The sequence below is a fragment of the Brassica napus genome, chromosome C3, assembly GCF_020379485.1.
Source record: "Brassica napus cultivar Da-Ae chromosome C3, Da-Ae, whole genome shotgun sequence".
NCBI lineage: Eukaryota > Viridiplantae > Streptophyta > Magnoliopsida > Brassicales > Brassicaceae > Brassica > Brassica napus.
The window spans coordinates 30,954,658-30,981,714 of NC_063446.1; the positions used below are offsets into that span (position 1 = coordinate 30,954,658).

The following is a 27,057-nucleotide window of genomic DNA, read 5'->3' on the forward strand; positions in this document are numbered from 1 at the left end:
CAAAAATAAATGTATTAACATAGGTTAAACATGTATATCTACACCTATATATTCTCTTTTTAATTATTTTGAAACTCTCAACAATATAATATGTTGTTTAAAAATGTTATATAAAAAAATATAATAGTATATTATAATTATGAAAATAAATTTTAGTAATTCATTTAAAATATTAATAAAAATAAAATTTAACTATAAATTTGTTTTTATTTTAATTATAAAAAAACTGGTAAGAAAATTTTTAGAAATATTAACAAAAATTCAAATATTTTTTAAAAATAATATATTAATGTAGTAAAAAAAATTCAAAATTCATGTAATGTTCCAAACTCAAAAATAATGGTGTAATTTTTCAAAGTTTTCTTGACAAAATATAAAATTTGAAAATAAATATCCAAACTAAAAATGAAAAAATTTCAAATTTTACGAAGATAAAATCATAAGATCATGAGAAGTATTAATTTTTTTAAAAAAAACTTAATATCATAAGATCCAAAAATATACTATCTATACTATAATAAAAGGGTTATATAAGGAGTAGAGAGTGTGTCCACGTAGGACAATTAAATCATCCAATCAGAAGGCCTCTTTACGACACGTCATCTCGCCAATGATTTGTTGGGCTTCGGTTTAAAAAAAAAATAGAATGTTAATGATGTTGGCCCCAGGAAACCCATGTGTTTGCTCTTGGCTTCCAGGTCCAGATCCGAACAGCGTTGGTGATGGTGCGAAGTGGGATGAAGCTACGACCAAGGTTCCTTCTAAGGATCCCAAGAAGAAGGATGATAAGAAAGAGGAAGATCTGGTAAGCACGATCTCTTCGTAGTGGAGCTTCATCAAAGCCTTGTCGGCGTTGTGCGGGTCGATGTAAATGTGGTTGATCCGCTGGTGTTGAAGTTTGACGATCGGCGGATCAGGCCGTGGACTTCGTAGCCTTTTTCGAGGAGGAACTCCGTCAGGTACGATCCGTCTTGGCCGGTGATTCCGGTGACCAGTGCTATCTTCCTCGACGCAGTCGGCATTTCCGCGGCGGCGGAATCGGATCTGGATCCGTTGCTTTATGACGCCATTAATTGTTTTTGGATCTGGGTTTCGCGGTGGCCCATTAAAAAGGATAGTGAAGGAGGTCAAAGCTTGAAGACGGAGAGGGTATTTTGCTCAATTTAAGCGTTATCATGGTCAAATCATCGTCGTTGTTTACATGGTAACGCCTCACACATTAATAGTTTACTCATTTTTCTGGTCAAACCTCGTGAATAGTCGTGGGATACTACGTCCAAATCAAGAAATAAGAAATCATTTGCATTTTCTTTGGGGTTAAATTGTATAGCTATAGATTACCAAAAAAAAAAAAATTGTATAGCTATATATTGTATGTATCCAACAGGCAACAACGAAGATTTTTGTTTTGAAAAATCAGTAGTATAACGCAACAAGACTCTTGGATGTGGCATATATTTTTAAAACTACGAGTTTTGGCAAAAAAATTTGACAATAAGATTGGTAATGGTAAATCTACATCATTTTTATATATAAGAAAATCAATTAGGTAGATGTTACTTGGGAAGATCTGGTAAGCACGATTTCTCATTCTCTTTGAATCTTTGCTTGGCTGCAAGAGTTAGTTTATAATCAAAGGTAGTGGAGATTTACGATTAGGCTGTAGATATTGCACTAATGTAGAGATTTAGGATTTAGCTGATAAGCTGTTTGTTGGTTTTGAAAGCCTTGCTAAAGTGATTGCTATGTGATATGTTTGGCATCTGGTGTGATTTGTAGTCTGAAGAGGACTTGCAACTGAAGCAGAACCTGGAGCTCTATGTTGAGAGGGTTCAAGACCCTAATCCTGAACTGCAGAAGGCTGCTCTCGAAAGCATGAGGTAATTCATGTGTTTCTCTTAACCTATTGTCGATTTAATTAGCAGATAATACTCATATATTCTTTTTTTTGGGATTTCATAGTATAATTTTAATTTAGTCTATGTTTTTTTCTTAATCTGTAGGCAGGAGATCCGTGCCTCAACAAGCTCCATAACGTCTGTTCCAACACCCCTCAAGTTTCTCCGTCCTCACTATGGAACTCTTAAGGAGTTTCATAAAAATATGGTGGAGTCCGATCTCAAGGTACAATTTCAAGAAATTATTACCATCTTCTTGCTCATTCTACTGTGTATGGATTAAAGATCGGTTTTTATGTATCTGCAGAAATTGCTGGCTGATAAACTATGTCTGTCTTGGCACTGACCATGTCTGCTGAGGGTCAAAGGGTATGTGCTTTCGTGCTATTATAGTAGGAATTGATAAAAACTTAACTTTCTGTGTGTTTCATCTTATGATTTACCTTAAAACAGTGTTGTGTTTTGTGGTTCTTTGCTAAAATTTGAGGTAGTTTTTGGTGCTTGACTTTGTTATGCAATACTCTTTTTCAGGAAAGCTTAGGATACAGGTTGACTGGATCAGAGGGTGACATCGGATCTTGGGGTCACGAGTATGTCAGGAATTTGGCCGGTGAGATTGCAGAAGAGTATACAGTTCTTCAGGTTAGAAAACAGTTGTTCATGAGTAGTTTATGTTTGGCTTTTCTCTGCCGGTTCGTTAATGAATGTTATAACAATGAATGTTATTTAGAATTACATCTTTTTGAAAAAATCAACCAGTGAAAGAATAGTATGCAATCGTTCTTTGGAGCTAGACATCGTTCCTTTGATGAATTGTCGAGAATGTCACTGACCTACTTAGACATCACAGATTGCTACATGTTAGACCGGATGCCAAAGGGTTGTGCAGGGGAGCCTCAGTTGTACAATGTTAATATTACTCTTAAAATCTGGCTTTATCTTACAGTTTCAAGTTTTTTTTTTTTTGTTTGTGCAGGGAAGCCTCAGTCAGGACTCTAGGGCAAAATATTGGAGCCAAAGATACAGCCTCAAGGAGACTTCCAGAAAATTTTAGTAAATAGTTAATCTAGATGAAGCTACGGTGAAAGTTACCTCAAGGTGCAGAAGTAATTCTAGATATAGATGAAGCTACGGTGAAAGAGATGAGAAAGCAAGAGGAGATTTCTAAAGCCAAGCTAGCCATGGAAAGGAAAAAGAAGCTGGCAGAGAAAGCCACTGCTAAAGCTGCCATAAGAGCTCAAAAGGAAGCTGAGAAGAAAGAACAAAAGGTATCAATATAAATGCTCTTTGCCTTCTCTCTTTTCCATTCTAATAATCTTTTTTTTTTGTGTGTTGCAGGAGCGAGAGAAGGCGGCCAAGAAGAAGACAGGAGGCAGCAACACATACGAGGCCATCTCTGAGGAAGTTCCAGAAGCTTCTGAGGCTGAGAAGGAGGAGATTGAAGCTCCAGTGGAGGAGAAACCAAAGAAGGAAAATAAAGTCTTGAAGGAGAAACCAATAAGGAACAGGATCCACAATAGAGGAGGACCGGAAACACTCCCGAGACCAATGCTCAAGCGTAAGAAGCAGACTAACTACATGGTTTGGGCTGCTCCAGCTGCTGTTGTGGTACTAATGCTTCTTGACTTGGGTTACTACTACGTTTTCTAGATCAAGGGAAGCTGCGTTTGCTGTAGTTTGGGTCTTTTTAAAGCTTTCTTTTGAGGATGAGACTCTTTAAAACGTATGTCTCATTTACATACTGAAAAGAAACTCTTTCCTTTTAAAATATTTTTTTACATTTCACTTATGTATATATAAATCCAAAAATAGAAAATGGTAGTTAATTAAAAGGTTACAATTTTAAAAACGATCTTCTATTTTGATAATTTTCAAATTACTATAAATATAAAACAAATTATTAATATAAACATGTGTAGCCTGGATAATAACTTAGAATGTGTATAACTAAAGTAAAATTTAATATTGAGTGTGTACACAATACTATCAAAGCATCATAAACAAAGGTCATGGAACCTAAAAAAAGAGGTCATGAAACACAAGAGAAGAAGTGAGGCAAATGCGAGATTAATAATAATGCAGTTCGTAGGTTTGCAACTCAGATTATAGGGCATGATCAAACCGTAGGAGTTAGAATTCTAACCGTTTTTGTATATAAATTATTTTCAGAAACTTATGCAATGTGTTTAATCAGATTTAAGTTAAGAGTTCTTCAGAATTTTGATTAAAAACCTAATTCCAGATCTTATACAGTGATAATTTTTGTATGTATCTACCATTTATAAATTTCAGAAAGCTTTTAATTATATTTGAAGTCCTCACTCATACCTGTTTTCGATATGTCATTCAAGACCATGTTTGAGCAAGTATCTTAGCCTTGAATAAAGGGATGACCGAGCACACAAACACTACCCAACAAAAAAAAAAAGCTAGAACATCAAATAATAATATTAATATTCAAAATTATTTCCAAAAAATCTGATTAATTAAATAATTAAAATAAAAATCTGTAAAATTAATATTACATCAACAACGGTAAGAAAGTAAACCTTCTATAAATTTATAACTAAAAATATTTCAAATCGTGAAGCAAAATTTTCTTTCTATCACAAACAAACTTAAAAAAAAAACATAAATTAAATAGCAACAATAAATGTTAAATTTAAATTTTGGTTAAAAAGGTTGACAAAATTATACCGGTTAAAACGATAAATTGAAGACAACAAATAAAGAACCTGTATACAAGTCGGTGGTACTTTCTTTTAAAGATAAGTACAAAAATGAAACTTAATAATTTTAAAACCGATCAAAATTTATACAGTACAAAATATAAGCTTTACAATTGTTTTACATAAAAATAAATAACCAGGATAAAGAATATACATAGATCTTAACTTATAATTTAACTTATAATTTAGTTAATTTTTTATTAATCTTACTAATATCCTACATAAAACTCCAATAAAACACAACAAAATATTTCAAATATTTTTAAATTTGTATTTATGTTTATAATTCTATAATAAGTTTCAATTTATATCATATTTATTCGATTTTAAAATTTAAATATAAAAACTATACTAATATTATAGGAAAAAATCCGGGCGTAGCCCGGAAAATCCCCTAGTATCAATAAAATTTACTAAAATAATATGATTATGTATACATTTTAGAGTAATTGCATTCTACATACAAGTTTTATGCCTTAATTAACAAAATATCCAAGAGCAGATTTGTGTGGGGGTGAAACCTGCAAGTAGGAGAAGAGAAATGACTAGACTGCCCTTATATTGCATAGAATTGATTTACGCTAGAGATGTTAGAAGCTAGAAGGGGTTTAAAGATAATTGAAGGTTTTCGTAATGATTAGGCTAAGTATAATCCCCCCGTCCCAAGTAAGTGGGACAAGTAATTTCGGCCAATCAGACGCGATTGAAGCTTCCGAGCACCAAATGTGAATGCAGTTTGCATGCAATTGAAGTTAGCTGTGTAAGAGAAAGCAATATCCATGAGCTTTATAATTTTACCAAACTCCATGGACAAAGCATTGCTAACATTAGAAGAAGAAAAATACTGCCATGGTTTAAGAAAAGAAAATCCCAACCTTTGTTCACGCCGCGACCAAGATTGTTATTTTCTTTAAGCGGGTCAGTTATATTAGGAGACATCCTTTGAAGGGAGCAACACAGAGGGTGGTTGCTGAAATATGTTGATGAGGAGTGCAAAGCTAGTAGCATTTCTGTGTGATTTTTTTTTTTTTTCAGTAATAAAGTGTTTGTTTGTGGGGTTTCATCTTCATCGGTCAGTTACTTCAATAACAGAAGTGGTTAAAGATTGAAGCTCATCTGATGACGTCAAACACTCCTTGAATTTCACAAGACCATGTTGAGAAGATTAAACATTTGGATGATTTCTTAGTGTATCCGTTGGGGCGTCTTTCATTTGATATGTTCATGAGCATTATAACAGAATTGTAGCTTTCTTCTCCATAAAAATTGTTACACAATTTATTAGCCTATGAATCAACCAACTTAATATCTTCTTATCACGTAAGGAATTGTAGCTGGTTATAAAATTTTGTCATGACTAAGATATTCTTTAGATCACAATACAACAAACGATTATATATTTTACATGAACTGTTACAAGTGGAGTTAACAAACCAAAACGACCAGAGCCCTTGCTAACTCCCCTTTTTAACAGTTTCGATAAAAGATTAAACATACTGCTATCATCCAAATTCGGTTACTAAAATGTTTAGCCTTAACAAAACAAACTACCAGGTTAACACACCAAGTAACCGACCAATGAAGATGTAATCCTGCAACAGACACTTCATTACACCAACGGTTATAAGGAACTTATCAAACCAAAACAACCAGACACTTTGCTAAACTCTCGTTTTAACCGTCCCAAAAGAGATAAAATATATACTTCTATCGTTCAAGGTCTGTTACTGAATTGTTTAGCCTTCAATCGCATACGAACTGCATTCACATTTGGTGCTCGGAAGTTTCAGTCGCGTCTGATTGGCCGAAATTACTTATCCCACGTACTTGAGATGGGAGAATTATACTTTACCTAATCATTACGAAAACCACTAATTATCTTTAAACCCCCTCTAGCTTCAAACATACCTAGCATAAATCATTTCTATGTAATGTAAGGACAATTTAGTCATTTTTATTTTCCTACTTGCAGGTTTCATCCCCACACAAATCTGATTTTGGGTATTTTGATAATTAGTTGATTCTTTTAGGATATTAGCCTAATTGACTCTACATTTTACTAAAACTGAGAGGAGAGAGAAAAGAGATCTTCACCTGTAGAACTCAGATTCTCTCACGCGCTTTAGGATCGTTCGTGCTCCTGAGTGATGACCCGTCTCAAGATCCGAATCCAGGATCTTCTCTAGCGATGGCGAAGGTGATTGAAACCTAGGTTAACCATGGATTTTCGAAGGAAAGGTATGGAATGGGAGCAGATATTTCAATATGGGCTCGACGGGACTTACGAAGAGACATACGGTATAGAGGTTTTTAAAGGATAGCTCTATGGAGATCTTTGGATCTCACCAAAACGGACCTTTACTCTCTAGATGTTGAAAGTATGGATATTTATCATTATATTGAATGGCATAGAGCGATACTGGATCTTTCAGATTCTCGGATTGCGATTTCCAGAATCTGTTTTAGGAGATATGGTTTTAATGAGTGAGGGGACAAGCATATGGAATTGCTATAAAAGGAGATGTGAGCTACAACTAATATTCACAGTTTCACATCTCATCTCACTAAAGTTTTATATTTCTATTGGTTCTATCTTGGCTTGGCTGATAATTACTCAGAGTCAGCTTGTGGGATATGAAGAGTGGTGAAGCCAACAGGAAACGTTACAAGTTTTCAATAAAATATCAGTTATGGAAGCTGTTTGGGATCTTTGGTCACGTTTTCTCTCCTGCTTTAATGTTGCTTATTTCTATTTGTGAGTTCAAGTATTGGAATAAAAAGGGCTTATTTGATTCATACCGGTGTTTCTCTTTTCTCAGGGTCCAGAATGAGATATTTGAAGAGATGAGGTCTCATGGGCTTATTGGGTCTCATGGTTTGGATTCTGCCGTCTGGGTTACTTTTCTTGAAGCAAGCTCTCTGTTTGGTCTCATCAAACCAGTCACAGAGAGTAGAGCTAGATATGGCAAAGATTCGGAAGGGGGTTCTAAGGTTGGCGCAGATTAGTGCAAGGATAGAAACAAGGATCGTGGATGAGCTTTACTTGGACCTGGCGAGTATTCATCCAGCGGAGTCAGGCTCTGCGAATTTTATGCTAGTGGTTCACCTTGACAACAGAAATATTTCAGGAAACAGGGTATATCTTGATATGGTGTTTGGTTTGGGATGGACAGGAAGATCACACCTTTTGTCTATAGAAGAATTGTTAGGAAAATATCATTTTGGTGCAGACTATTATTTGTCTATTTCTATTTTAAAAGCGATAAAGAGGAACGTTTTCTTGAAAAAAAAAAAGAATTATTGGGTATCATCAAACCCAAATACCCCGGCTCATTTTATATGAAATATGGGGTATATTTTATAGATTTTCAGGTGCTATCTGACTATAAGAGTGTTCATATACTCCGCCTCGCTTGTATTATTATATTGTGGAGTGTAAGGATAATTACGACAAATTTTGGTACTGTGGTCGTAGGCTCCGACGTCAACACTTATATTGAAGAGTGGTATTTTATTAATATGTTGGAACTAAGTGCGCTATTAGGCAAATGGTCACACTTGGAAGAGTTTTTCATTGGCACTTATAAAAAATCTACGGTGAACGACTGGCGTGAAGAAATAGGGAGAAATTATATTCACACTGGCCGGAATGGATTATTGGTTTTCATTACTTCGGAATTTATAAAAAGTAATTTTTGTAAGGTATTATATTATGATTGGCGTCGTGTAATTTTCGTTGGTATCCTATGGGGGTTTTGGAGTTTATTGTTACTAGAATACATCTTAAACTTGGCTTTGGTAAACAAAAGAATGATCATTTTGGTTTCGACTCGCGACTGGCGGTTGTTTGAAAAAATTTGGTATAATGATTATTATAAGGATACTGAACTACGACGGCGTCCGTTTGGTTTACATAGGTTTGGTGAGTATTTGAATGCAGTTCTAATATGGTGGCTACGGGATTTTGAGGTTAAAACATTATCGGGTATCATTAAACTTGTACCTTCTGGTTCGAAGGAGCAATTCAAATATTGTTATACATGAAAATATTAAGCTGGAATTGTAGAAGACTCGGAAGTCATTGGACCATAAGTTATCTTCGGGAAATATAGCACCAACACAAACCAGAATTTTTATTTTTATCTGAAACGAAACAGGATTTCGATTTCGTACAAATGTTTCATTCACATTCTGGCTATGATAGTCTGGTTACTGTGGATCCAAATGGGATGAAGGGTGGTTTAGCTCTCTTTATAACAATGAGTATCAAGTTACAATTATATATTCTAGCAACATAATGATAGATATTGAGGCGGTGGCCAAAGGAAAACAAATTTTTCTTACTTTTGTCTGTAGGGAACCGGTACAAAAGTTAAGAGAACAGGTCTGGGAGAGACTAACTCGGTACGGTTTATCACAATCTGAACTTTGGTTTATTATTGGAGATCTAAGTGAGATCATTGGGAATCATGAGAATGATGGGGGATCCCTAAGATGTGCAATGTCATTCATTCCTTTTAACAACATGATAAGGAATAATGGACTACTAGAATTTCCGGCTTGAGGTAATAAATTTTCATGGCAAGGAAGGAGAGGCAAAGGAAAAGGTGCAGTGACGGTCAGATGTCGATTGGATGGGGCTTTGGCAAATGAGGAATGACATACGCTTTTCCCATGCTCCTACATAGAATAATTGAGGTTGGTGAGCTCTGATCATCGTCTTGTGGTCGCTTTTTTGGAAAATAACTTATCAAGGGAAAAAAAGGGACAGTTCAGGTTTGATAAGAGATGGATCGGACATGAAGGTCTTATGGAATCAATTGTGACAGGTTGGACAAAAAACCAGGGAGGACAAATTGAGGATTTTGTTACAAAAATTAATAATTGTCGTCATGAAATTTCCTCATGGCGAAAAGACAATCAACCATTTGGGAAGGACGCAATTAAAGATCTTCAACATGCACTTAAGGAAGTTCAATCAGATAACAATAGATCACAAGAGGAGATTCTTGAGGTTTCCAGGAAGTTACAAGAGGCTTATAAATGATGAGGAAGAATATTGGCATCAGAAAAGCCGGAATATGTGGCGCTCATCTGGAGATCTTAATACCAAGTTTTACCATGCCCTAACAAAGCAGCTTAGGGTCCGCAATAAAATAGTGGAACTTCATGATGAAATGGGTAATTGGATAGCATAAGAGAATGAAATTGAGAAGGTGGCGGTTGATTATTTTGAAGGTCTTTTTAGTACCACCACTCCAACGGACTTTGATAACTTTTTGGAAGAGATAGTACCGTCTATTTTCCCCCAAATGAATCAAGTATTATTAAGAATAGCAACAGAGGAAGAGGTCCGGCAAGCTTTATTCATGATGCACCCGGAGAAAGTGTCAGGTCCGGATGGAATGACACCCCTGTTTTTTTTAACATTCCTGGCATGTTATTAAGAAGGATGTGGTCGAGATGGTGAATAATTTTTTGGTTACAGGAGATATGGATCCACGGTTAAATATTACTAATATTTGTATGATTCCGAAAATAGAGAGACCTACAAGGATGACGAAACTGAGGCCGATAAGTCTATGTAATGTGGGTTACAAGATTATCTTGAATGTTATGTGTCAACGACTGAAAATTTTCCTCCCACGACTAATATCAGAGACACAATCGGCTTTGTGGAAGGAATGTTAATATCGGATAATATTCTTATACCGCTGGAAATGTTTCATGGACTGAGAACCAATAAGTCATGTCAAAATAAGTTTATGGCGATCAAAACAGATATGAGCAAGGCGTATGATAGGATAGAGTGGAGTTTTACTGAGGCTCTTCTTCACAAAATGGGGTTTGATCCTCGTTGGATCAATTTAATGTTGGAATGTATATCTTCGGTTCAATATAGGATACTTTTCAATGGCCAGCCGCAAGGTCTTATAATTCTCTAGCTGGGCTTACGTAAAGGGGACCTTTGTCTCCTTATTTATTTATTATGTGTACTGAGGCATTAATTGTGAATATTAAGAAGGCGGAGAGAGTGAAACAATTAACCGGTATGAAGGTAGCAAAAGCTTATCCAGCATTCTCTCATTTGCTATTTGCCGATGATAGTCTTTTCTTTTGTAAGGCAAACAAAGAAGAGTGTCAAACCATTCTCAGGATTTTAAAGGAATGTGAGGCTGTTTCAGAGCAACAAATTAATTTCCAGAAATCCTCAATTCAATTTGGACATAGGATCGAAGAATCCAGTCGCCAAGAGTTGAGAGATATTTTGGGTATACAGAATCTAGGAGGAATGAGATCTTATTTAGGGTTGCCCGAAAGCCTTGGGGGGATCTAAGATACAAGTGTTTTGTTTTGTTCAAGACCGCTTGAATAATAGAGTTAATGGATGAACTTTTATATTCTTTACAAAAGAGAAAAAAAGGTGATTATTAAATCGGTGGGCACGGCCCTGCCAAACCATGTGATGTCTGTTTATCGGTTAGCAAAAGCCACATTAAAGAAGCTAACGAGTACAGTAGCTCAGTTTTGGTGGAGCCCAGGAGGGAGCACAAAAGGCATGCTTTGAAAATCATGAGATAAGTTTTGTGTGCCTAAAGATAATGGTGGACTAGGTTTTAAGAATCTTATGGATTTTAACACATCGATTCTTGGAAAGCAACTGTGGAGGCTGATTGAGAAGCCAAATACTTTTTTTTCTAGAGTCTTCAAAGGACGATACTACAAGAATGCTTCACTCCAAGAACCGATCCGATCTTACTCCCTATCATATGGGTGGATGAGTATTATATCTTCTATATCTTTGGTTTGTAAATGACTAATTAAAAGGGTGGGAACATGTTCATCTATTTCGGTATGGAATGATCCTTGGATTCCAGCCACTCGTTCGAGACCAGCAAACAAAAACCTTCAAAACAGTTACCCGGACCTCACAGTGGATTCCCTCATTAACTTGGAATCCCGAACTTGGAACCTTCAGGCAATTAGGGATTTGGTGGATCCTCATGACGTAAAAATTATTGAAAGTATCCCATTAAGTAGAAATCAGATGGAAGATAGGAATGGATGACATTTCACTAACAATGGGAAATATTCGGTAAAATAAGGGTATCAAGTGGAACGGGTCTATCCTGATAAGGAAAAACCACCAGATTTTTATGGGCCGACAGTGGATATACTAAAAGCCTTCTGTTGGGAAGTGCGGTGCCCGCCGAAGATAAAGCATTTTTTATGGCAACTCCTTTCAGGTTGTATAGCGGTATTGAAAAACCTAAAAGCGAGAGGAATACAAGTGGATATATGTTGTGCTCAATGCGGAGATCCAGAGGAATCAATAAACCATGTGTTTTTTGAATGTCCTCTAGCACGTCAAGTGTGGGCATTATCTAAAATACCATCGAATCCCAATATTTTCCTATTAGTTCTTTTTTTGGTAACATGGATCATCTTTTTTGAAGAGTCAATCCAAAGATGAATGACCACCAATTTGCATGGATATTATGGTATATATGGAAAGGTCAGATTAATAAAGTGTTTAGTAATCTGGATATTGATCCAAGGGAAACACTTAAATTAGTATAATTGGAAATCAGCACTTTGGGCTGAGGTACAAGTACCCACTGATCAGAAGAGGGAGCATCAGGTACAGACAAGACCCACATTAGCAATTTCAGGACGATGGTGTTTAATTTATAGATGGTTCATAGAAAGATAAGGAACTATTTTCGGGACAAGGTTGGTATAGTACCTTACCGGGCTTTGATGGTTTACTAGGAGCAAAGAATGTAAGGGCATGTCTTTCACCTCTTCATTCGGAGGTGAATGCTTTGATTTGGGCAATGGAATGTATGAAGAGTTTAAGACAATTTCAGATTACGTTTGCAACGGATTGTTCTCAATTGGTGAAGATGGTTTCAGAACCGGAAGAATGACCAGCATTTGAAAGTTATCTGGAAGATATCAAGCTTTTAAGAAGAAGTTTCCTCAACTCAGACATCGTTCATGAACCTCGGACGGAGAACCTACGAGCGGATAGCTTAGCACGCAGTGCTAGGAAAAAACCGTGTTTCGTCGTTCACATGAATGCGGAGTTACCGATTTGGTTTACAGAATCAATATGAGTCTGTGAATGTCTTGTTGTAAAAAAAAAGGCTATATTATTTAAACAAAACAATGTTTTTACTTATAAATCCGTAAAATACTAAAATGATAATGTTAAAGTATATTTTCTTAAACACAACATGTAAATATTCATTATCTTAAGCATATTTCTTTTCTATTATATAAATAAATAAAGTTAAAATATATATTATATGCAATATGTATAAATTAAAGAAAAAAACATAATTTGAAAGAGGTTCTCTATTTTATTATTTCATATTGTTATTTTATTGTACTTAACTCGAAAATATATTAGTAAATAATAAAATTAATAACAAAATAAAATATAGTAAACAAATCAATATATATTAATAGTGCCTGATAAAAAATTAAACAACAATATTATAAAGTTACACAATATATAACAATAAAATGAAAATTATATATTTAAAATATTTATAATAATATCGAATACATTTATAAAATAGAGAACTATCCGCACGGATTTTCGGGTTAAAATCTAGTTATCCATTACATTTGCAAAACACACAGTCAAAGACTCTAAGACCATGAATATCGCTGTTTCTTAGAGTGGTTTCTGCACAAAATTAAGGTGTGGACCCCACATAAATGTTCAAAAACGGTCCCGAAAGTCGCCAGATTAGGATCAAAATTTGGGAGAGTTTTTGCACTGTTCGCGGATCCCACCGTGGCGGTCCGCAATTGGTTGACTTTTTTTTTTTTTAAGGAAAAAATAAATTTAAAAAAAAAAAAAATTTAAGGATCGCATACCGTTAATCATGCTCTAAATCAATTAACAACGATGCTAAGTTAAACAACAATAAAAAACGTTCTTCTTATTTTAATATCCCAAGGGAAACTTTTTTTGGTGTACGTAACTTGACAGAATTTTCGAAAAATTAGTAACTCGATTTAACTAGTAATTAACATGCGTTTCTAGTCACTCTCCACAACATGACTTGGTTGTATATACATATTCGAGAGGGCCACATTAAATCTAAGCCGTCCATGCGTCAAGCAGCAACCACGAATCGTAGCCGTAGAAATGACGCGATGATGGGGAATCAAGAAGTGGAGTGCTTGTCCCACGTGTTGGCAAAACAGAACACACAAGAGCAAAATGGTCAGCTCTTACGGCAGCTTAACGCTACGACAATATCCTTAATCTGTTCCTTGACAGACGGACGGCTCTGGTTCATTGATACAAACAGTGCATAAATCAACGGCTACGTTTCTACTTTTGAGTGTAATGATCTCACTCGCTCTCATCGAGTGCACATTCTTGCTTCACAAGGACGCTAACTAACTATTGTCTCCTGATTCTTGAGCCAGAGTGGGTTTTAGAAATTATGGCAGTGCATGATGGCCTTATTGTTTACTTTCATTTTTTATTTGGGTAATTATAATAATATTAAATGCTAATCACGTCTGGTTTATTGCTAATTGGATTATCACTTCTAATTTCATTACTATAATTTTAGAAACTGAGATTGTACACGTAAGGCTTGTGCATGGATAAAAGAATTCATGGGAAAATGGGTGTTTTTGTTGTCTTCCGTTTGCTGTCTTCTTGTCTTCTTAATTATGGTTTAATCAGGAAGGTTCAAGTATAAAAGGTTTTGAGAGATCAACGTGAAGAAACATAATTAAACGAATTTTCTGACATAGAGAACTAAATGCTGTTTTCATAATTAGGATGTTTGAACTAATATCCAACTAATCTTATCGACGACTAATCTGATCCCTAATTTTTGTTCAGTTTACCAACAACTTCGTTCTCAGTAAAAATCGAAGCCTAAATACACTCTTATCATAAGGTTACTACTGCTTGGTTTATATAGAAATGGTTATGAACTCTTAATTAACAAGATGATAACCTTTTTATTTTCTAGATTACTCGTCGATTTTACAAAGCCTGCAGAGCTAAGGAGCAATGCCAATGACTGTCTTGTGAAAATGAGCAAACCATAACCATCAAAAGGGGTAGAGAGACTTTTAGCCATCAAAAGGAAAAGGCAAGTATGTTTGTTTCGGGGTAGCGTAATAACAAGTATAGAACAAAAAGATACGCATAATCGATATTGTCTAAACATATGAAGCCAAAAGAACCATCTTGGCACCAGGACATGCGTATCCCATATATGTTGGAAAAAGTTATTACCCCCTCGATTTATACAAAAACCCTTTTCTTCAACATTATTTTCTTTTACAAATTCACAATGCATAAAATCTTTAAAATTTTCTTGAATTTGTAGAGTTTATAGTTCAATTCTATATATATGGCCGTTTAAAACATGATTTTTTAATCTACAAAATTACTATTCCAAAAAATTATATACTTTGAAATATTTGTATAAATTTTAGGGCTTAAAGTTTGGTGTTTTGCAAGTTTTAACTTATGCCAACCTTGATTAAAACTATACTATATTATTTTTCTTGATCAGAAGCTATCAATCTTGTTAATGTAAGAAATTCATACACTAAAATATTTAATTTCAGACAAAATGACATCAAACTAAAAATCTATTCTATGTTCGTATTAGTTAAAAGAAGTCAACAAGTCAATGAAAAAAATCCAACACCAATATGCTCTTGACATCTAAATAAATAAATGAATATTAATTAATAATTAATTAGCACAATGTTAAAAATAATAATCAGAAGGAAGAAGACTATACGGAAGCGGTAATCTTGTAATTGGGTCGTCCTATAAGACTGGTCGGTAACACACCACAGCTCACAAAGCTTATCTTCTCGTTCAGACTCTAACCCCACAACACTCTTCTCTTCGCCTCTCTGGTCTGCTCCACTTCTCTCTCTCTCTCTTTCTCATGCTTAGTGAGAGAAAGTGTTATATTTGTCTTATTTATGCGATAAGGACCACTTCCACTCTATAAAAACCTCAAAATAACTTATTCTCCCATCTCTCTCTCTTCCATGACTCTTCCCCAGTCAGAAATTGCAATCCACCATCTCCAAGATTCGATCTTTTAACTGTCTTTTTAACAGGTTTGCATATATATTGTTACAAAAAAATTATTCATTCTTTTTATATTTGGGAATTTGCTAAATTTTCCGGGAAAAGAAAAGAGATTTTTTTTTTCTCAAAAAAAAAAAGAAAAGAGATTTTTATCCGTGAAGAAGAAGAAATGCAGGATCCAGCAGCTTATTACCAGTCCATGATGGCGAAACAACTACATCAGCAGCAGCAACAACAACAACCGCAATTTCCGGACCAAGAACAGCTAAAGTGTCCTCGCTGTGACTCACCCAACACTAAGTTCTGTTACTACAACAACTACAACCTCTCACAGCCTCGTCACTTTTGCAAAAGCTGCCGTCGTTACTGGACCAAAGGCGGCGCTCTCCGCAACGTTCCCGTCGGTGGTGGTTCTCGCAAGAACGCAAAACGATCCACCTCTTCCTCTACTTCTCCTTCCAACTCCCAGAAGAAGGCCAAAACACCTGATCCGGATCCTGGTTCGCAAAAGGAAACCAACCCGGATACGGATCCGACTCGGATGCTGTACGGGTTTCCGATCGGGGACCAAGACGTGAAAGGTATGGAGATGGGCGGTGGTGGTGGTGGGAGTTTCAGCTCGCTTTTGGCGTCGAATATGCAGCTGGGTCTTGGCGGGATCATGCTCGACGGGTCGGGTTGGGATCCGGGTATGGGGTTGGGAATGGGTTTGAGGAGGAGTGAAGCGGGTAACGGGGGAGGTGGTAGCCCGTGGACCGATCTGGCTATGAACAGAGTGGAGAAAAACTGAAGATGAAGACAGAGAAGGGTATTTTCGTAAATTATGGAGATGCAAAAATGATTTTAGATGGCTTGAGTCATCACATAGACAGTGAACAGGTTCGATGTTATGTCATTTTGGTATTATATTCCTCCTGTTACTGCTACTCCCTTTTGTTATTTTATTTATAAATCAGTTTGTTAAAATTCTAATCTTTGTTTCTAAATGCTACTACTATATTGTTAAAGACTTACGTTAATTCTAGAACAATACTATCTACAAAACTCATGACGTGAAATGAATTGTTCGCCACAACATTATTGTTATTTTATGCTTGATCGGTGAGGTATTTAGCCGACGATTTTAGGTCACTGGTTATTGATATGTAAGCTTGAAGCCCTTTTAAATATTCGCAGGATAAGTTCTTTTAATCGTATATTAGAATAGTATAACTGTGCATGAATCTGACATAGATCAACAACATTCTTACGGCATGTGACATTCGTATTTTAGTTTATGTATTAATCGCTTTAGACACCTATGTTCTAGAATCATGATATTGACTCTACTAGTTGTCGCCTGCTTTTCTTGATTTCAAAATGGCGTTTCCTATGTCGTATAATTTAAATAGTGATGCAACATTGTATTAGTTCAATTATTTAGATAAATAAGACAAAAGTTCACGTCTCTAAGAAGAATATTCTGCTTTAGATAACTTTGAAAGAAGTGGAAGAAAGTAGTTTATCGGAAATATTTTATTCCTCAAGTACTTATGCTATTTTGTATTCATTGGTCTTTTAGACTTGTAACATCGTTTTGTTACTTACTATTACTATAACAACTTTTGTAAATCATTACAAACTCGTTTAACACGCGAATGACGTTCACAAAGAGTGGGGAGCGTAATGGACTTTTTGACGTATGCCATAGAATAATGGCTATCGTTTTCTCAATGATTAATAGTTCAAATCATATTTTTAGGTGATTTTATATATCGAAATGAAGTTTGTTTGGTGATTCTAGAACGTTTGTATTGAGAGAAACATAGGATCACCAAGAAAATGTGATTATGTGGACTATATAGTAATAATCAGTACTATGTATCAACTTATGTCACGGATTAGTCATTTGCATCTTATCAGTGCGTTGTTGTTTTGAGCAAAGCCATGAGCTATGGTTGAAACTGCACGTACGACTATTGTTCTTAGATGTAATGCCAACATCGTAGATTGTATACTAACTACGTTTTCTCACCTTATTGGTTGAGTACATGCAACATCTTGTTATTAATACGTCTATTTATTTTTTTGCCAATATTAATACGTCTAATTTCTCAAAAAGATGGTGATATTCACGCCATGCACACCTCATTCTCTTATTCTACCTATAGGGCTGGACACTGTACGTGAACCCGAATCCAAACCCGACCCGAAATACCTAAACCGAAATAGCAAAATACATGAACATGTTTTGATATGAGCATGTTCGGATAACCGAACCGATAGGTTATATCCGATACCCGGAAGGTTATCCGAAATATCCGAACATACATATAAATAACCCTAAATCTATATTTCCCATCCTCCGTTTAGTTTAGCCGACTGTGCAATCTCCGTTTATTTCTCATTCTCCATTTTGATTTTGTTTGTGTGATGATTATAAGTTTGATTCAGATTGTATGATGCTCAGAAGTTAGTCAATTTTGTTTGCAACGTTTTGAAGTTAGTCGATTTTGTTTGGTTTGTCCACATGTTTAAATTTTAAAGAGATTGTTTTTTGTTGATTGAAGACGTGATAACAGAACATAACTGAATAATTGCTTGTCTGAATGTTATTGCACGGCTTGTTTAGCTTTACAAAATAAGAATGGAAATAGAATATGAATTATATTATTGAACGACTTATCTTGTTGTCATAATACATATGCAGTTTGTTTCAGTTTTTTTTCTTATTCTATAAACTTTGTTGTTGTTTTTGGACGGATTATTGTTGTTGTTGTTCACATTTCATGTGTTTTTGGACTAATAACATTACAAGGAATGATTTGAAGACAAAACAGAAAATGTATTTCAATTTTTTTTAAGTTTGGATTTCAGATATATCCGAAATGATCCGAAAATGAAAAAATATCTGAACGGATTATATATCCCTATACCAAAATATCCAAAAATCTTAAATATCTGATCCAAAACCAATCAGGTATACGAACGCCCACCCTTACGTAACTATAAAAAAAGAACTATTTCACCTCAACATACATCAAGCTTTTGGATTTGAGTGGTTCGACAATTGTTTTGGAAATGGTAAAAAGATAGATACGAGAGATCCAACGTGGTTACAAAAATTTGCTCTTCCGATTTGAGAGATATTTTGTTTTTGACCAGGGAGACAAAGAACAACAAGTTGCATTTTAAGTTAATTATTTATGGTTTTCTTTTACTTTTATTTTCACTGATAAATTTGAGTTTACAATTTTTTAATATAAAATTGTGAATGGAATGCATCGCAGGCGTGATTGCATGCAATGTCCAATCACAGACTCTGATCAAATGAATTAAAAGCATCATTATTAGTGGGATCAAGAGAGAAAAAAAGAGAAAAAAGTCCCTTGTTTTGTTTTTTTTTTTGTCGTTGGAGAATAAAAGATAACCCTTAATTAGAGGTTTTTTCCTTTTTTTTTTCCTCGATTTCCACCCTCTTTCTCTTAAGAGATTTAAGAGATGCCTTAAGAGATTTCCAGTAATGATGCTCTAAGGCATATTTTGAAGGCCATGTCAAATCAAACATTCAGTCTCTAATATTAAAATTAGGCGCTGATTAATTACGTCTAGACGTCCAATCAAACTCATAAGATTACAAGTACTTACTTTTAAATACAAAAATTTGTAGTGATATAATATTATCTGTTAATAGTCAAGTTTTATATATTCAAACATATATATTTAGTTAATGTATTTGGATAGAAAAGGACCAACTAACAATCTATTCACGTGTAATTATGTAGATGGCTTGGCTCTACCCATACCATGCAACAAGTTTTGAATAGAGATTGTTTCAATGGAAACAAATGATAAAAAGAAATGTCAAAATGAAAAGGGCTGGCAAATTAAATGGTGGTCCATGTGGCCATAGATACTAGATAGCGCTAGGATACCAAATTAATATAATGGTCCACTTCTTAGGAACGAATTAGGGTAAAATATTCGAATAAAGAATAAATATTGGTTTAAGTTGAATTGACAGTGTTTAACTAAATGTGTTAAGCTATCATTTCTGAATTTCCTCTTGTGATGCACTCACTGTTGACTGTTTTAGTAATGGTCCACTCTTATTACTTATTAGTCGTATTACATAACCAAATTCACATGTCTTGTGGGGGCTGTCTTGCTCAATTCATGTTGTGCTTATTGTACAATATATCAATTTGAATATTTATTATACTGATAAGTTTATCAGTACAAGTGCAACGACTGCTATTCATCTTACTGTTATACATGTGACATCCCTATCAATCCAATTTATTCTTGTTATTATTTGTTATATATCTCTTTAAAATAAACTTTTAAGTGTTACGAAAAGAACTGGAATTTTATTATATCGCGGAAATTTAAATAAGGACAAAATTTATACCCGTAGAATTTATAACACTGATAGAAAGATTATTACAGAGGGAAGAGAAGAGTGAATGATGCGTTTTCAAATGATCGAAATCGATCATATATATAGAAAAGAAATTTACTGTGCAAATAGTGCAGCGGGCCCCACATCTTTTATATTTTCAACGAAAACGGCTCCTCCTTCTATTTTTGACTTTCGTAACACTCTCCCTTGGGGGCCGGTGTCACTATCCGCTCTTGCTTAACGTCTTTGTTGCCTCGTTAAAAACCTTTCTAGGAAAACCCTATGGGAAAAACCATAGTAAGGTAAAAAGAGTACAACTACGTAAGCTCCCCCTCGAATGAGCAGTCATAGATCCTTCTGATGACGCATTCCAATGTTGTGGATGTGTTTTCTGAATACCGAAGTCGGAAGTGATTTTGTGAAGAGGTCAGCTGCATTGTCGCATGATTGGACATATCTTACTTCAATCTCTTTCTTCTTCACGAGCTCTTGAGTGTATGAGAAGAACTTCGGATGAATATGCTTCGTTCTATCGCTTTTAATATATCCGTCCTTTGTTTGAGCAACACATGCTGCATTATCTTCATATAGAATAGTTGGCTCCGTATTTTCGTCAATCCCGCTGCTTGAACAGATGTGTCGGCTCATTGATCTCAGCCAAACACATTCTCTACTTGCTTCATGGAGTGCAATGATCTCAGCATGATTTGAAGAAGTAGCCACAAGCGTTTGTTTCTGAGAACGCCAAGATATAGCAGTGCCTCCGATCGTAAAAACGTATCCTGTTTGCGATCGGGCTTTGTGTGGATCTGAAAGATATCCTGCATCTGCAAAACCAACCATTTGACCTTTTGAACTTTTAGGATAAAACAAGCCTAAATCAATGGTCCCTTGGAGGTAACGAAAAACATGTTTAATCCCATTCCAATGTCTTCGAGTTGGAGATGAGCTGAATCTTGCCAAAAGATTCACAGCAAATGATATATCAGGCCGTGTACAATTTGCAAGGTACATCAGCGCTCCAATTGCACTTAGATATGGTACTTCCGGACCAAGTATCTCTTCTTTCTCCTCAGGTGGTCGAAATGGATCACTTTCAATATTAAGTGACCTAACGACCATCGGGGTGCTAAGAGGAGTTGATTTATCCATGTTAAATCGTTTCAACACTCTTTTAGTGTATGTGGATTGATACACAAATATACCATTTTGTGAATGTTCTATTTGTAGGCCAAGACAATATTGTGTCTGTCCAAGATCTTTCATCTCAAATTCTCCTTTGAGATAGTCTGATGCCTTTTGTATTTCCTTTTGAGTTCCGATAATGTTAAGATCATCAACATATACCGCGATTATTACAAATCCGGATATTGTTTTCTTGATGAAAACACATGGGCATATAGGATCATTCACATATCCTTCTTTTGTTAAATGATCACTGAGACGATTATACCACATACGTCCAGATTGCTTTAACCCATATAATGATCTTTGCAATTTTATTGCACATAACTCTTTAGGTTTGGAACTTAATGCTTCTGGCATTTTAAATCCATCAGGAACTTTCATGTAGATATCATATCTAATGATCCATATAGATAAGCTGTAACAACATCCATGAGACGCATCTCTAGATTTTTATCAGCTGCTAGACTCATCAGGAATCTAAATGTGATGGCATCCATAACTGGAGAATACGTTTCTTCATAATCGATTCCAGGTCTTTGAGAAAAACCTTGAGCCACTAGACGAGCTTTGTATCTCGTAATCTCATTTTTCTCATTTCGCTTTCGAACGAAAACCCATTTGTACCCAACTGGTCTCACATCTGCAGGTGTGAGCACAATAGATCCAAATACTTTTCGTTTATTAAGCGAATCAAGTTCAGCTTGTATTGCATTTTTCCATTGTTCCCAATCATGTCTCTTTTGACATTCATAGACAGATTTTGGTTCTGGATCATCGATTTCTTCATTTATTTCACTTGACACAATATATGAGAAAGCATCATCAAGGTCATTTTGTTCATTTCTATTCCATATCCTTTTATTATGGATGTAATTAATAGAAATCTCATGATTATCTTTCGATTCATGATGCTCTGATTGATGATGCTCTGATTCATCAGAATCCTTATCATTTATTTCTTCCAAAATATTTTCTGCTATTTTGGGTGCATCATATATTTCAGCTTTCTTCTGTTTCCTAGGATTCTTATCCTTAGAACCAACAGGTCTACCACGCTTCAGGCGTGTTTTTGGCTCTCGTGTGTCATCCTCCTTTTCTTGTTCATTTGGCATTTTGATACGAGCAGGAGCATTTGCAGCTGGTATATGAGATTTAGTTACCGTCTTGGTATCTACAAATGCATCAGGTAGCTGGTTAGCTATACTCTGTAAATGCATAATTCGTCGAACTTCTAGTTCTGACTCTTTAGTAGGAGGATCAAGATATAACAATGATGGTACACTCCATTTTATATCACTTCCAACATTTTTGTTTTCTCCCCCTAGAACTGGGAATACATTTTCGTCAAAATGACAATCAGCAAAACGTGCTGTAAAGACGTCACCAGTCTGTGGTTCTAGGTATCTTATAATTGATGGGGAATCAAAACCAACATATATTCCCAATCTTCTTTGTGGTCCCATCTTTGTACGTTGTGGTGGTGCTACAGGCACATATACCGCACAACCAAAGATTCTAAAGTGGGAAATGTTTGGTTCTCGACCAAACGCTAACTGTAGTGGGGAATACTTATGGTATGCACTCGGTCTGATCCGAATGAGTGCTTCTGCATGCAAAATGGCATGTCCCCATACATAGGTTGGAAGTTTTGATCTCATGATCAATGGTCTTGCAATCAATTGCAGACGCTTAATTAAAGATTCAGCCAAACCATTTTGCGTATGAACATGAGCAACCGAATGTTCAACTTCAATTCCCATTACCATACAATAGTCATTGAATGCTTGGGATGTGAATTCACCAGCGTTGTCTAGTCTAACTCTTTTAATAGTATAATCAGGAAACTGTGTTCGCAGTTTGATTATCTGAGTTAGAAATCTCGCAAATGCCACATTTCGAGATGATAATAGACAAACGTGTGACCATCTACTGGATGCGTCAATTAATACCATAAAATAGTGGAATGGTCCACAAGGTGGGTGTATAGGTCCACATATATCGCCTTGAATTCTTTCAAGGAACTTTGGTGATTCTTTATCGATTTTGGTTGGCGATGGCCTTACGATCAATTTTCCTAGAGAACATGCAACACATGTCATTTTATTCCCTTGAGAAATCTCCTGGATTTTCAGTGGATGACCATGTGAACTTTCTATGATTTTACGCATCATTGTAGTGCCTGGATGGCCAAGGCGATCATGCCATAATGTGAACTCTTCTGGGTTCTGTTTTACTAAAAGATTTGATTCGATCTCATCGATATAAGTATGATGTAGTCCCGAAGGAAGTTCTGGAAACTTTTCTAATATGTGTTTTCTGCCACATTTCTCAGAAGTTACATACATGTATTTCTTTCCATCTTCAGTTGCAGACTGAGTATCATATCCGTGAAGATATATGTCTTTAAAACTCAACAAATTCCTTTTAGAACTTGGAGAATATAGAGCATTATTTATGGAAAATTTTGTTCCATTCGGTAAAGTAAAGTTTGCTTTACCAGTTTCTTCAATCACGTCTGCAGGACCTGATATTGTATTGACGACAATTCTTGTCGGATTTATATTAGAGAAATATCTCTTTTGTCTCAGAATAGTGTGCGTTGTTCCACTATCTGGTACGCATATTTCGCGAATCCGTTTCTTGGATTTTGCTCCATTAGCATTATGATCCATTTCTGAAATTGTCATAAATATAAAAGAAACATAAAATTCATTCATATAAAGAAAAAAGACACAATAATTATACAATAAGATGATGTTAAAAACATCATTATTTGTTTAAAACATGAAATATAATAATTATACATGGTAATACTGAAAACTATTCAATATTCTTATCATAGGCATTTCGATTCTCTTCAGGAGTAATCTAGTCCAACTCATTAGCGAAGTCGGAGGATTCAAGGTATGAGGTCCCTTCAAAATTTTCCGTGAGGTTCACCTCTTTAGCCTTTCCTTTCGTGGACTCATGATATAACTTACAGAGATGTGAAGGAGTACGACAGGTACGGGACCAATGTCCTTCACAACCACATCTGTAACACACTGTCTCACGCTTCTGGGTGGTATCCTCTTGAGTTTCTTTACCCTTGGAAACTTGCCCGGGTCTAACCCACTTATTAGATCCCCTCCATTTGGGATTGTAAGTTTTTCCACGTTTGTTGTTGAAACGGCGGCCATGACCTCGATTGGCATGGTTTCTTCTCTCCGAATTTTCTATCGCTGTAGCATTCACTTCAGGGAATGCTTTGGCTCCCGTAGGCCGGGAATTGTGGTTTTTGATTAAGAGCTCATTGTTCTTTTCAGCTAACATGAGCGCAACCATCAATTCAGAAAATCTCGTGTACCCGCATTTTCTGTAAATTTCGGGTAAGAAGTGAAGCTGTTTGTGGAAAGTGATGTATGTTTTATTCATCATTTCTGCCTCAGAGACAGGATTACCACAATACTTCAGGAGTACAACTATCCGCAGGACAGCGGAATTGTAATCCTCAACCTTTTGAAAATCTTGGAACCTCAGATTTTTCCACTCTTCTAGAGCCTGAGGAAGGTTGATTTGTCTCTGGTTATCGAACCTTTCTTTTAAAGTTTGCCACAGTTCAGCTGGGTCCTCGACGTTTGCATAGTCGTGCATTAGACTTTCATCTAAATGCTTCTTCAGGAAGATTATCGCTTCGGCTATATGTTCGGGTGGTGATTTGTTACCGATTACAATTGTTTCGGTCATCTTTTTCATCACCAGATATGGTTTCACGTTTGTGACCCACCCGACGTAATTTTCGCCAGTTATTTTCAGGGCCGGGAACTGGAGTTTCTCGATGTTTGCCATTTGTAATTCTAAAACACAAAATAATAATTTTATTAGAACTTCATAATTAAAAACCGTTTACATTAATCATACAAGCAATTACAAGGAGAAACGATGTAAAGAAAATTAAACCGATATTCATCTTAAATTCACTCGGAGTAAATTCTCCAACGAATAAACCATAAATAGAAACACAACTAAAAATGGCACATAAAAACAAAAGTGTGCGAATCATCTTTCTTGAAATGAAAAATCGGAGGAGAGCGATTTGAAATTTTTGAGAGAAGATGAAATATTTTGGATGATGAAATGAAGTGAAAATGAGTTGTATTTATAGGTGAAAAATACTGTTCATAACCGTTGGAGAAAGGAGAAATTTTTGAAAAAATTTCTTTGTGACCGTTGGGGTTAAATCGAGTGCACCAAAAATTAGTCTGAAAATATCGTATTAAACGGTCAATCAAATCTATAAAATTTCATAAAAGTAAATGATGACAATAAAATATTTATGTTATGACAACAAATCATGCGACGGCTCAGCCGATCAATGCAGAGTAATAAATAAATTATACGGCGGCTCGGCCGACCAATTAATAATAAACATAATATAAGGCGGCTCAGCCGACCAATAAATAATAAACAGAATATGAGGCGGCTCGCCCGACCAATAAATAATAAACAGAATATAAGGCGGCTCGGCCGACCAATAAATAAATTAAATTATTAGTAAATAATATAGGCGGTATTCCGGCCATTATAACATAATATAAATAATAGTAGAGGCGGTATACCGACCATTATAATAGGGTATAAATGATACAAATAAATTTTACCGAATCGCAGAGTGATCGTGCTGATAACGTGTTATGAAAAGAACTGGAATTTTATTATATCGCGAGAATTTAAATAAGGGCAAAATTTATACCCGTAGAATTTATAACACTGATAGAAAGATTATTACAGAGGGAAGAGAAGAGTGAATGATGTGTTTTCAAATGATCGAAATCGATCATATATATATAGAAAAGAAATTTACTGTGCAAATAGTGCAGCGGACCCCACATCTTTTATATTTTCAACGAAAACAGCTCCTCCTCCTATTTTTGACTTTCGTAACACTAAGATATTTGTTGGTGGATTCACAATATCCTTTTTTTTTTCACAATATCCAGATTTGGGACCTCTGAAAAAACCTTGTAAAACACATACGTTTTATAGTTGACTGGTCTTAACATATTGTAAATGATATAAAACAATAATGCGAAAATTCCAGGAATGAGAATGCAGATAAAGACATCGTGAAGGTGGTCTATAGAAAAAAATTAAAACGATATATATGTTTTTTTGTAACGTAAAGATAATTAAACAATATATGTTTGAATAAGCTAGATCAAGAAAAGAGATTGCATGGAGAAATGATGAGCCTTGTACATTATGATGTATGCCACCTCCTCCTGAGAGTTGAGTTATATATATCCTCTTACCGTTGAAGGCTCGTGTTCTCATCGTTGTATTGAACCCTTGCCAATTAAATATGTGTTAGTAATGGTATTTTCGAGTTTTTTTAATCTCTATAATATTATTTGAGAAGTTTGTTTTTTACGTGTCGCACTTACAGTGGTTAATTACAATGGTTATTTTTATACTTTTCATTGCTTTATTTTTAATATATTTTGGAAAATCAACATATATTAAATTATTATAAACATTTCGAAAATATTCTTACCATCAAAGATGAAAAATTGAACTAATGCGATAACTAAAATCAATCCAATTTGAGTTAACAGGAATTAAAATAACTATACTTCAATTTGAAAAATATATGTCACTAAATATACCCACAAAATGAGTAATTGGACTAATCAAAATTTTTATATCCAAAATCAAAGATCTAACTAAAAACACATTAACAAATAAATATAAAATATGAACTAATTGTTACAATTTTTTTTT

At 35.2% G+C, this 27,057-nt stretch overlaps 3 protein-coding genes and 2 long non-coding RNA genes across 12 annotated transcripts; 3 read left to right on the forward strand and 2 right to left on the reverse strand.

Annotated features, from left to right (window-relative positions):
- Positions 1-600: 600 nt before the first annotated feature.
- Positions 601-3,747, forward strand: LOC106389372 (proton pump-interactor 1-like). Of its 6 annotated transcripts, none has more exons than XM_048753223.1 (7): positions 601-805; positions 1,780-1,880; positions 2,004-2,124; positions 2,206-2,267; positions 2,430-2,540; positions 2,658-3,166; positions 3,237-3,747. In XM_048753223.1, the coding sequence occupies exons 1-4, from the start codon at positions 647-649 to the stop codon at positions 2,242-2,244; spliced, it is 420 nt and encodes a 139-aa protein (XP_048609180.1). In that variant the 5' UTR covers positions 601-646; the 3' UTR covers positions 2,245-2,267; positions 2,430-2,540; positions 2,658-3,166; positions 3,237-3,747. The 6 variants fall into 6 exon arrangements, 4 of the variants coding, with proteins under 4 accessions (XP_048609180.1, XP_048609178.1, XP_048609179.1 ...); XR_007321463.1 differs by having other exon boundaries at positions 602-1,204; positions 2,749-3,166; XM_048753221.1 differs by having other exon boundaries at positions 602-805; positions 2,749-3,166.
- Positions 3,748-6,121: 2,374 nt separating this feature from the next.
- LOC125584546 lies at positions 6,122-6,897 on the reverse strand. The gene is made up of 2 exons (XR_007321465.1): positions 6,722-6,897; positions 6,122-6,479 (listed from the first exon to the last, which is right to left on the reverse strand). It is a non-coding gene; the product is annotated as an uncharacterized LOC125584546 (long non-coding RNA).
- An 18-nt stretch (positions 6,898-6,915) lies between these two features.
- LOC111204563 lies at positions 6,916-7,934 on the forward strand. The gene is made up of 2 exons (XR_007321464.1): positions 6,916-7,150; positions 7,246-7,934. It is a non-coding gene; the product is annotated as an uncharacterized LOC111204563 (long non-coding RNA).
- A 7,563-nt stretch (positions 7,935-15,497) lies between these two features.
- On the forward strand, positions 15,498-16,741 carry LOC106389374 (dof zinc finger protein DOF3.1). Of its 3 annotated transcripts, none has more exons than XM_048753225.1 (2): positions 15,498-15,837; positions 15,870-16,741. In XM_048753225.1, the coding sequence occupies exon 2, from the start codon at positions 15,898-15,900 to the stop codon at positions 16,516-16,518; it is 621 nt and encodes a 206-aa protein (XP_048609182.1). In that variant the 5' UTR covers positions 15,498-15,837; positions 15,870-15,897; the 3' UTR covers positions 16,519-16,741. The 3 variants fall into 3 exon arrangements, with proteins under 3 accessions (XP_048609182.1, XP_048609183.1, XP_048609181.1); XM_048753226.1 differs by having other exon boundaries at positions 15,498-15,757; positions 15,867-16,741; XM_048753224.1 differs by having other exon boundaries at positions 15,499-15,834; positions 15,867-16,741.
- Positions 16,742-24,081: 7,340 nt separating this feature from the next.
- LOC125584547 lies at positions 24,082-26,249 on the reverse strand. Its single transcript, XM_048753228.1, has 2 exons — positions 25,938-26,249; positions 24,082-25,133 (listed from the first exon to the last, which is right to left on the reverse strand). The coding sequence occupies exon 2, from the start codon at positions 25,123-25,125 to the stop codon at positions 24,166-24,168; it is 960 nt and encodes a 319-aa protein (XP_048609185.1). The 5' UTR covers positions 25,126-25,133; positions 25,938-26,249; the 3' UTR covers positions 24,082-24,165.
- Between the last annotated feature and the right edge of the window lie 808 nt (positions 26,250-27,057).